General features: G+C 34.9%; 1 protein-coding gene across 1 annotated transcript; it reads left to right on the top strand.

Moving 5' to 3' along the window:
- The first annotated feature begins 185 nt into the window (after window positions 1–185).
- On the top strand, window positions 186–10,905 carry LOC112520802 (AP-4 complex subunit mu). Its single transcript, XM_025129377.1, has 14 exons — window positions 186–295; window positions 519–617; window positions 3,987–4,081; window positions 4,843–5,046; window positions 5,563–5,679; window positions 5,776–5,904; window positions 7,455–7,581; window positions 7,812–7,915; window positions 8,007–8,111; window positions 8,693–8,787; window positions 9,193–9,280; window positions 9,392–9,452; window positions 9,847–9,920; window positions 10,604–10,905. Exons 2-14 carry the CDS (start codon window positions 560–562, stop codon window positions 10,700–10,702), a joined length of 1,356 nt encoding a protein of 451 aa, XP_024985145.1. The 5' UTR covers window positions 186–295; window positions 519–559; the 3' UTR covers window positions 10,703–10,905.
- Window positions 10,906–12,147: the final 1,242 nt, after the last annotated feature.

Raw genomic sequence — 12,147 nt, 5'->3', positions numbered from 1 at the left:
ATACATTTTATTTTGTAATATTAAATTTTAAATAACGTATATCAATAAACAAAAATTCATATATAAAAAATAAATTTTAAATATTTTTATGAAATATTTTATAATATAGCATAAATATAATTAACCGTTTGAAACGTAAACGTCGACATATAAAATCGTTCCATAGTCACTGCGAAGCCTTTCTAGAAGCGGTGCAAAACATTGCAACTGATCGTGCTCTCCCAATATTGTATTTCTTTCAGATCTGATCATACTCACCCTCCTCTGCTCTACAATCATTGTTTGATTTCTTGAGGTACTGTCTTCACCTGTTGCCGATTCATCTATAATTTACAAATTAGGAATCGGTTTTGTGAATCATATTCTTGTTAGTTTAGTTAATTTCAATCTAATTGAAATTTCTTACTTGTTTGACTGTATACCGAGTGAATCTATGTTGGTAGCAGACACGGACAATTAGTAGGTATCACAAAAGACCTAATTTAGTTTTAATCGAAGTTTCGTTTTGTTTGTTACAGAGATAGTTGAATCGTGGAAGAAAGTTGGGTGTTTGGTTGCCATGATATCGCAGTTTTTTGTATTATCGCAGAGAGGCGATAACATCGTTTTTCGTGATTGTGAGTTCTCTCCTATGGATGAATGCATGTGTTTGTGTTAGGTTTCTTATTATTGATGTAATTTTACAATTTACAAAGGTAATAATACTCTATGATTCTTAGCTACTCGTAATGCTTGTCTGTGTTTTTCTATTAAAATTTAGGAGCAACAGCAATTATGACCAACCTAACTTGTACTATTTAGTGGATTCAGTAAGGAGTACATCTACTACAAAACCAAAAATTGAGTTAAAAAGTGTTTATGTTAAGGATGATGCTTTTGAAGAATTACATCTCAATTTTTTATAGCAATTTCCATGTATATGGCTAAAGCACCAATTTTGTGCTTCATTAAGATCTTTTGGTTACTGAGTTAGGCAATTCATAGTCAAGTTGCACATTCTGTAGCAAAGAGGCAAATGAAACCAAATATGATGATTAAGAGTTTGGTCTTTTTATAGTATCTGAACATGTGAATGTGAATGGTCATCTTGATTGGGCAAGTTGTGAGGGAAGAGGGATTTCAGTATCTAAAAGTGTAGTGATTTGGAGGTATATGAATTACAGGTGAAGCAAAGAGGCCATGGGATGATTAAGTGTTGAGGGAGCAACTATGGTTGAATGTTAGCTGTAGAGTTAACTTTGATTGGGTATTGGATCTGATAGAGGAGAGGGAACGGGGATAGGAGAAAATGGAGGAAGTAGATGGGAAATTCCCCTCCCCCCCCTCCGATTCCCCTCTATGCTTGCTCTATTTTCTTCATTATGTTTTCCATCTAATGGCTCTTAACTGTTTACTGTAGAAAGATTATCAAAATGGGTGGAATTTCACTAAAGAAGAAGATTAGAAAATACTACAAGTTGTAATTCCTCTCAAATTTGGCTGTTAGGAAGTTTCTACTTCCTAAGGACCAACTCCAATCATAAAAAAGTTGATTCCTAGCAAATATAGTAACACACAAACTCAGCAAAATAGGGACTTGGTATTGAGAAAGTGGGAGAAAATAAAAGCAAAAGTAGATGGTGTTATTTACTTGTTTTGTAACTCCTTTGATTTTATTATTTTCTAAGTGATTGATAGGGCCTCTCTCCCATTCTTCTTTTTCTGTATCTTGTGCATATTATTTTTTCTTGGTACCATATTAGAAATACTGGACATCTGAACTTGCTATTTTTCTTCATATTCATCTTTATTTCAGGTTTGGTTGAGATATGTCCATTTGTATTATACAAGGAAAAATACATCGCAAGAAGAATTTTGTCTAGACCTACTTGAAAGTCATTCAGATTTTGACGATGAAGTAGCAATGTGAACAGTGCACATAGTTATTAATAATTAAGTGTGGAAAAACTTGTGTACAAAATAACTTGATGCAGATGACTAGTAAACCATCCTAATTATTCAGAATTCAGTGGTTAGACACTCCTCTTAACAATTAAGTACTGCATTCATTATTCAATACTTACAATCTCAATTAGTCTCAACAAGCTTTTCTTCCAAACTAGCTAGGTAGGCAAGCTGAAAATGAAATAGAAATAGTAGACATGGTGCCTTCTTGTCTAAAGACAAATCCTTTGGTATATTCCACTTACTTGGAACTCTCTTGACCATTTATACTTATCAGCCTTGACAGATCTCTACATCTCCTAATGCATCCTCTTGCTCAAGTCTCCTTGTCTAATCATTGCATCCAAAGGTCTACCTTTTGGATGACCATCTCTAGCGGCACCTAAACGACTGCGAGCTATACACCATGAAATGGATGTGGCAAGTCGAGATGTGAGGATGGGTGAGTGACAATTAACAGAGAAGAGACTACTTTGAAGTGAACACAATTACAAGACTGTTATTGCAGCTCTGGTATGAGATAGAACAGGAGAAAATTGTTTTGAAACGACCTGATGAAGGATTTTGGATGGACATAGTGATGTGCAGGGTTGGAAGGACTACAATACCAGTATCAAAGAGAGTATTAGGCTTGTTCATTACCATAAAAGATAGCGATGACAATTGTTAAGCATTCTCTAATTGCTTTGTATGTAACAGTGTAATACTCTGTTAAAGTAATTAAGACTCCAGGGTCATGCTTATATATGGGTTGTTAGTTAGTAGTTGGGAGGAGTTTAAGAGATGTCTGGTTTGAATCAGATCTACTTCTCCATCTATGTTATAAATTATTAGTTTATTGCCTCCCAGGTGTAAAAGGAATGCTTTTGGAGTGTTTACTGCAGGCCAGAATGCTGAAGGATTAGAGGATAAGATAGTTATGTGGGAACTACAGTGAACTGTGATATAGATAAATAGAGAATAAAAATTTGACTCTTGAGATAGTGGAAGTAAGTTCTGTAATGTGAAATATCAAATTACCAATGTGAGGCATCTGAGAACTGATATTGGGCAAGGAAACATAACACGGTATGTCTTCTATTGCTTAGTTTAAAACCTTGAACTTTTAAACATACTGTACCTGAATTTTAGGTTCCACCATTATTGGCTGCCCACTGAATGTCAGTGCATAGACATGTCATCTATTATAACATGAACTGAAAGCTTGGCATGATTTATAATTAGATGAAGGAATAAATCAATTGCTTAAGCTGTAGGTGTGAGGATCAACACTTATAATTCATCTGCTATATTTTCACTATTCCTGGATGAATCATTGTAAAATCAGGACACAGCAAAAGGGTACAACTGTACCCTTTTATGGAGTTTCACGTTTTCATGATTTTCCTTCAAGCGTTTAGTCTTTTACACTCGTAGCTGAGTTTTGACAATTAGGTTTTGTATTTCTTGGATGCTATGTTAAATTTCTAAAGATTAATCAGGCTATTTTAAGACACTTCGACCCTCTTGAAAGTTGGTTCTTAATGTTCGTAAGGAGAATGAAAGCTGGATGCAGACATAACTTGTACATTTTTTGCCAACTCTTAATTGTTAAATAGGTTTACTACATATGCTCCATCTGAAACAATCCAAAGCCCAAAGCAAAAGGCTGGACCAATAACTTCAAATTCAACTTAAAACCATGGTGGAAGTTATTGATAGCCCACTACTTGGGACTTATAAGGAGCTAACAATTCTCACTTTCTATCCATGTGGGACAAGTTGTTACACCATCCATAAGTACTTGTAGGCGTATGAACGTACTGCACATGATACATACCGAACCAGATTCAGGGTTTCCATATTTTGTAGCTTGTATACATGACACTCTCGACCTATGGCTGATAGTCTTTATTGAAGCTTGCCTAGTGCTGATTGATTCATGGCGGGTTAATAGTTTGAGTAGCTGATGGGCCGATGATGAGCTATTTATGCAAAATAACTGGTCTTTTTATAAAAATTTTCCTCGGGATTTTTCTTGAGTTAGAAATCTACTGATGCAGATCGTGGTGATGTGCAAAAAGGAAGTGCAGAGATATTTTTTCGTAAAGTGAAGTTCTGGAAAGAGGATGGGGAAACTGAGGCTCCACCTGTCTTTGTATGTACCTTTTAAAATGTACATTGTTTACTTTTTTTGTTAAATATATCTTCCGGTCACATGTGATGCTTAGCTAGCTGTGTTCTCAGTATTAAGTTGTTTCTGTTTCTTTCTGTACTCATTTGTCATTACTTGTTCCACCTACATCTTTGGTTTTGCATTTTTTTAGAACTTGATAGATGCACAACTGCAAGTCAATCTTAGAGTCCATTGTTGCCTATCTTAATGTTCTTTGTTTTCGATTTTTATTTTAAAATTTGATAGATGCACCACCATACTACAACCTTAGACTAATTGTCGAACGTTTTTTTTGATTAACTTGGATATCCAACCCGCTATGCGAGCCGACTAATCCCAGGGCGATCACCGCATTTGGACCTCCGTGGCCACAAGGGGATTTTTATTTCTCATTGGATTTGAACCTAGGACCTCCAAGCACTTTTGACCTTTAGAGCCCAAGCTCAAACCAATCAGGCACCACTCTGTTTATCCATGATATTTGCATGATGTGTTTACATGTATATGATGATAATTTGATTGTATTGATGTACATGATATTCAAGTATATGCATGATATGAAAGATTGTCGAACATTTTATGTTACTTATCTAGTAAATTGTTCCATTGGTTATTACTTTCATTCCTTAAAACATGATTCCAACCTTTTCAACTTATAGTATGCAAACATTAGATTTCAATATGACTATTTATGTTAACATCGTGGTTGCTGATGATATGATGCATTTAATTTGTTACGACAGAATGTGGATGGTGTCAACTACTTTCATGTAAAAGTGGTCGGATTGCTGTTTGTTGCAACCACTAGAGCAAATGTGTCACCTTCTCTTGTCTTGGAGCTTCTGCAAAGAATAGCACGTGTTACTAAAGATTACCTTGGCATCCTTAATGAAGATTCTATACGGAAAAACTTTGTGCTTGTGTATGAATTACTTGATGAAGTTATCGTAAGTTTTTCTTCTAATTGACATTGTTGGGTGTACTAAAATGGAATGGAATGTCTTCAAAACGTGTTCTACATGAGTAGAGCAACTTTTAGTAATTTCTACTTCATAATTTGGTGCATAAAGATCTGACTTTGAAAACCTGAAACACTGCTATTGTGTTTAAGTTTGAAATGAAAAGCTGAAGGTTCTCTTTGGGTGCATTTTTTGTCCTTCGGGATTATTTCTCTAAAAATAATTTCAGGCTAATTAGTTTATTTCTTTCCTAAAATGCACAAATTGTTCATAAGGTGGATTTTGTTGCTGAGGGATCATATTTGTTCCATCAATACTAGGTGATCTGATCTTCAATACCCATTGAAGATTGCACTACATTCTCTGAACATGGCACATCTGTTTTCTTTTGATCATATGTATTGGACTTATAGAACTTTATGGGTTTGTAGGTAATAAGTGCCATTTTCTTCTTGCTATTCAACCAACAAAAGTTAATTATCATGCTGATTTATTTGAACCCAGGATTTTGGTTATGTGCAAACAACATCGACTGAAGTTCTAAAGGCATCTGTATTTAATGAACCAATCATGATTGATGCAACACATATGCCACCTCTTGGTCCGGCTGCCCTCTTTATGGTACATGCAATTAAACTATTTGGTATTGGTTGATATCTTTACTTAATTTTACTTGCATATGATATCTATGTAACTTGCAATATTTGATGGATGCAGCAAGGCAGCAAAAGAATGCCTGGGACGGCTGTTACAAAATCAGTTGTAGCTAATGAACCTGGGGGTAGGAAGAGGGAGGAGATATTCGTGGATATAATTGAAAAAATAAGTGTTACATTCAGCTCTAGTGTGAGTAAATTGTCGTTTGACTCTATTTTTTTTCCTGTTAAGTTTATTTTCTTATATGAACCAAGAACTTCTGAAACTGTTGGAATCCCTTCAACTCTTATCATGCCTGTATTATATAAGTCTAGGTGATGCTTAAGCTCGTATTTCATCTTGTCCTTGTTCATATCATCATATTTTAGGCTAACCCTTAATGTGAAACTGTTCTTCTCCTCTAATTGGATATAAGTTGATCATACCAATGAATAAGAAAAAACCCAAAAGAAATGGTCAATGAACACCTCATTTATGAGATTTGAATGCATGACCTCAGGCTCTCACTGATGTTGGTTTGGTGCCATTGGGAAAAACAACTATGTGTTAGCCGTTATATGTGTCAGCGTTGCGAGTAATTTTTCCTACGACTTCGTTAACCACCTTATGCAAAATTGGTGCACATTGTTGCTTTTAGTAGAAAACGTGTGGGCTGTTTAAGTAACTTATAAGTATCAGCTATAGAAATTGATCTTTATGTGCAAAAACAAGAACTGTGTTGATGATACTCTTAGGAAAATTATGAAGGCAAGGTTCAGGGGATGATTTACCTAGTTGGTTTGGCATTCTGGTCAGGAACCAAAAATTCTTTGCAAAGTTCTTGTTTTAAGACCTTTTTACAGAGGTAGATGTCTTCACAAAAACAACCTCTCTACTCCTTGGGTAGAGATAACTAGTTAAGGTCAGCGTACATACTATCCTCCCCAGAACCTACTCTGTATGGAAATTAATAGGTTTGGTTTGGTAAGAGGTGAAACTGATGAACTCTAAACTCAATGGATAACATATAGTATGATGTCTACAGTAGTTGCTTCCTAGAGCCCAACTGAGCGAAATATAGGAAGTAAAGCCTATGTCAGTGGAGCAAAGTTTGCAATTTTCCTACACTTGTAAAACAAGTAATAAAAAACATGTTGTAAAGGTTATTCTAAAGACACTTCTAATTTTTATGCTAGGATGTTCATATTTGCGTATTTGTGGATTTTTATACCTCTTGCAGATTTATGTAAAGCATATGTAATTCAGTTTATATGGTCTTTGTATACTATAATGTAGCATTGGGCATGCAGTGATTGAGTAGAAGTTTCTAATTGTTATTGCTAGTCTTGTAGAGCTTGTTATGTTGAGATTGTGAAGTATGCATCTTATGTTTGACTAGGTTGTTGACTTTGTGTTAGAATTAGGAAATATATTCTTTATACATGTACATTTTTGTTCAGAACGTAACTGTATGTAGTATTAGAACACAGTGGGTGAACCATTAGATTATCCGATTACTTCAATTTTACAGCTGTTTCAACATTTTCATTGATGATTTTATGCCTGCTTCAACCAGGTGCCGTGAGGCAGCAAATATTATTTTCAGTCCCACCTGAATATAAAATTAGGAACACCTCTGTCAGCTAGACTAGTCAAGTCTACCGAAGTTTCTGCTTGATATATCATGTATATGAAAGCTTGTTTGATCACCGTGCCTTAAACTGTTCTGAATTCATACTTGTAACTTCTGACCTCAACAGGGATATATACTAACTTCTGAGATAGATGGCACCATTCAAATGAAGAGTTATCTTTCTGGCAATCCAGAAATCCGATTAGCTCTCAATGAGGACCTAAATATAGGAAGAGGTGGCAGATCAGTATATGGTATATATCCAATCAGTTTATTCTTTTATCATCAAATCACACATCAAGTCAACTTCTAAGCTTTCTAATTACCCCTTCATGCTTGATATACTTGTAATTTTACCGGCTTACCGCATTTATGGATGTCCATTGGTGTGCCATGATAGCTAGTACTAATAACTTACCCAAGTTAACAACTGTGAGGGTTATCTCCCTTCAAGAAGCTTATCGAATTATGCTTTGTTCAACAGATTATGGCGGTTCTAGTGGATCAGGATCAGTTATACTAGATGACTGCAATTTCCATGAATCAGTGCATCTTGATAGTTTTGATGTGGATAGAACTCTGACTCTTGTAAGTAATGTACCAAAAGTCTATCTCTTTTACATGACACACCTACCCCATGTTGTTGAATTTGATGTTCGATCTTGCTCCCCGTTATCAGGTTCCCCCTGATGGTGAATTCCCTGTCATGAATTATCGCATGACGCAGGAATTCAAGCCACCTTTTCGTATCAACACCCTGATCGAAGAAGCAGGATCACTGAAGGTAGATATCTTCTCTGTTTGGTTACACATTAATATCCCATACATGATCTTAGGTTTTAAACTCTTTCAATGGTTTGTAAATGTCCCATGCTGATTCGTAGATTTTTGGATAAATGCCCTTCAGATGTGTTTATGCATGTCATCACCAAATCAATATTCCCTAAGGGCCTGTTTGGTTTGACGAGAATGTTTTTGAGGGATTCGGAATTGGAGGGATTTCGAATCTTTGGTGTGTTCGGTTTGTAGGATTTGGAATAGAATTGAATGCCATTATAAAAAAATTATAAGAAAAAATTATAAAAATAATAAAGACAATCGTTTTGAACATTTTTTAAACATTATTACAAACAAATCATATGAAATCCTGCGAAATGCCAACTACCCGAATCCCCCACGAGATTTCCAAATCCCATGTTTGTGGGATTTAACTGAAATCCCGGGATTCCGATTCCGGACTTTCCTTTAAACCAAACACAGGATTGGAATGGAATCCAAATCCAAATCCCACCAAATCCCGCAAACAAAACGGGCCCTAAGTAGAGTGCACTGATGAATTATACCATGTGTTATTTTCTTTCCAAGGCTGAGGTGATTCTGAAAATACGGGCCGAGTTCCCTCAAAATATCAATGCAAATACAGTTGTAGTACAGATGCCGCTGCCAACATACACATCCAGGTATTTGCAAATTATGTACAAAATTATGTTCTTGATAGAGCTTCATCAAAAACAAGCTTTTTTGGCCAAGTTCTGACGGGAACTCTAAACTGCAATTACATCTTGTGTTCATAAGATTGTCATTTCTTGTACGTTCAATATCAACTCAAGTCCATTTCAACGCCTTTCAATGTAAAATTTCTTTTTATAATCATAATATATTTTTCAATGCAATCTTTGAGGTATCTAGTGACAGTTAAACTTTGACATCTTTGTTGAGAATGTATACATAGTATTTCCAATTATTTAGTTTGAGAGCGAGGCTTAATTGAGTTGAAGTATGATAAATATTTTACTCTATATTTGATAGTTCATCAATGTGTAGCAAACCTCATTGTTCTAATGCTATTTCATCGAACATTTTAGAGTTAGTTTCGAGTTGGAACCTGGAGCAGTTGGACAAGTGACCGATTTCAAGGAGTCAAATAAGAAACTCGAGTGGGGGTTAAAGAAGGTTATTTTATGTCCTGATGTTCTAATCTTTGACCAATTAATTAAGCTATGCTTTGATTTTTGGATTTTAATTTCACTGTCTGAAGTTACTGATAACACCATTTCACTCCAGATTGTTGGTGGATCTGACCATACACTGCGTGCCAAGTTAACATTTTCACATGAGTCACATGGTATTATTTTAAACTGTATACGGACTTCTAGATAGGGAATAATCAGACGAGAACCACAAAAAGGTTGAGAACTGTGAAAACCATTAATATGTAAATGCATGTGAAAAATGCTTTGTTGTTTCACAATATGATTATTTTTAATGTGTATTTTTTTGTTCCATATCGTGAAAACAACACTGTACTTTCATATGCATTGAAACAACACAAAGATTGGTGGTTCTCATTTGATTATGTCCTCCTCTAGATTTATATTGATTGTTGTGAACTGTTTCTGACTTTGTGTTCCTCTAGATGATGCTTTACACTAAACGCTTTCAACAACATTGTGTTCATATAAATATATATTTATTGTTGTGAACTGTTTCTAACTTTGTGATATGCTGTTGTTTAATAGGTAATATAACAAAAGAAGCTGGCCCTGTCAGCATGACCTTCACCATACCAATGTATAACTGCTCAAGACTCCAGGTGAGAAGCATTTTCAACTTTCCTGTTATTATATGCACACCCCCTCTCTCTCTACATAAAGAAGGAACAAATCATGGCCCTTGATTCAATTTAGTCAATGGTGAATTTTGGAAGTGACTTTGAAACTGAAATGATGATTAAATGGAAGGGTATTGGCGGTTGGGTTCTCATGAGACCAGCCTGTTTTCGTGAGAAAGACCAGCCGTGAAGGCACAAAAAACACACTAAATCTTCATGGTTCACAGTTTTTTTCCTGTGAAGGTTCAATGTTATTTGTTGTCTCACGAAATTAGGCTGGTATCACATGATGCCTCAGGGTATGGGTTAATTAAATAAATTAGGAGTAAAATCGAGTTTAGACCAATTTGAAGACTTATTGTATTTTTTATAAGTAAAATTAGATTTACCTTCTTTTTTTTTTTTTAAATCCAAATTACTCTAAATATAATTAATTTTTTAATCAAGGAAATTACATACAAAATGAGCATTTTATTCTCTTTAGTTTGATACATATAACTATATATATTTTAGAGGTTTTTTAACCGGGTCTTCAAAAATAATGTTTTTCAAGCCATAATCACATGTGAATAACCATTACATGTAAATATACACATGAATATGCATTATATCTGCCATGAAAGTTAAATCTTCTATAAACATTTGTTTACTTTTTTGTCATGTAGGTGAAATACTTGCAAATTGCGAAGAAGTCGAAAACATATAATCCATATCGGTGGGTGCGATACGTTACCCAAGCCAATTCTTATGTGGCTCGCATATGATTAGTTTGAGCTTCTAAACGTCCTTGTAATGTCTTCGTTTTCTTCACTTTCTCTCCTTTCCATCTCTATGACGTGTTTAATTTAATAGCTATCCCGTTCATGTAACAATAGATTTCTGCTTTTACGTGGTAGGAGTTGCCAAATAGGCCGGTGTTGTATGACTCCAACCTAAATGCAATCACCATCTCATTTATCTCCGATAACCTCGCTCTGACTTGTAGGGGCTTACTCTATGTGTCAATCTATGATTGGTAATGAACATTAAAAGGGTATGGCCTCGTCTAACCATGAGAATTTGCCGAAAAGAAAAGAGAGGCCGGATTAGTTGGATAGTTGATGAAAATGGATATCTGGTCAAATTGACCCGACTGCTTTCCAAAACTGGATGGTTGAGCCGGACAAGGTTAGACCTATTGTTTATATAATATTTATACACAGTAAATACTTACACATCCCTTGCATTTGGTATGGTTTGAATTCTTGAATTATGGGAGGTTGGTTTTTAATGGTAACATGGTTATCCTTGCGCCAATGACATGTGAGTGGTTCCAGCTTCAAACAGTATCCTTCCTAGAGATAAAATGGCCACTAGATTTTCACTTTCACCAAAAGTGCTTTGTGCAAGTGTGCAACATGCTTTTGTGGTGTTGTATTGATCATGAAAACATGAGTAGAGGAGTAGAGGTAGTGGTCGATGTCAATGTGCTTTGAATAAGAAAGACGAGTGTGGTACGGGATGTTTGGTCCCTTCCCACTTCCCACAAAGTCTAGAAAATGAGTGCTTGTAGGTTTTGGTGGTAGCTTTCACGGGCACCGTTTGTGGGGCTCACTATTCTTGATCTGCATTCTACCAATTTTATCAATTTTCCACATGATCGAATGGCTCACAGCACACGTCAAATCACAAAGAATCACCATAACTTTTAATTTTTAAATGCTAACAAAAATGATGATTTTTATTTTATTGTATTTGATAAAGGAATGTTTAGGCTATGTATGATGAGTTATTTTGATTTAATATTTTTCTATGTAATTAAAAACTATAGTGTAATATGATAGTTTGATATTCATGTCATCTATAATTATAAAATCAAAATGGATACTAAATGAAAAGATCTAATAAAAAAATCTTATAAGAATTAAATACATCGAAAAAAAAAAGAACCACTACAAAAAGTGGAAGAAGTAGACGTATTCTGGTGTGACACCAGTAATAAGCACTTCTGAGTGTTTGAATAAACAACTTATATTGATGTCAAACCGGTAATAAGCAGTTTTTGAAGAAGTTAAACCATTCTAACTTATAATAAATTAATAAGATTTTATATAGAAAAATATAAGTTGTTTGAAATAAGCAAATCCCAAACAACCCCTGAGACTTGGGTTCAAAATTTTAAAACAAGGATAGGTTTAGAAGAAAAATTATAGCTTAATGCATTGAAATA

The sequence above is a fragment of the Cynara cardunculus genome (genome assembly GCF_001531365.2).
Source record: "Cynara cardunculus var. scolymus isolate 2C chromosome LG 11, CcrdV1, whole genome shotgun sequence".
Taxonomy (NCBI): Eukaryota; Viridiplantae; Streptophyta; class Magnoliopsida; order Asterales; family Asteraceae; genus Cynara; species Cynara cardunculus.
Note: the sequence above shows the minus strand (reverse complement) of the source record. Positions and strands in the feature narration are given on the sequence as shown.

Coding starts and splice junctions, on each gene's coding strand:
- LOC112520802 (XM_025129377.1), top strand. CDS start 560: ATGATATCGCAGTTTTTTGTATTATCGCAGAGAGGCGATAACATCGTT. Junction 8,788..9,192: donor CTGCCAACATACACATCCAG/GTATTTGCAAAT, acceptor CGAACATTTTAG/AGTTAGTTTCGAGTTGGAAC. Junction 9,281..9,391: donor TCGAGTGGGGGTTAAAGAAG/GTTATTTTATGT, acceptor ATTTCACTCCAG/ATTGTTGGTGGATCTGACCA.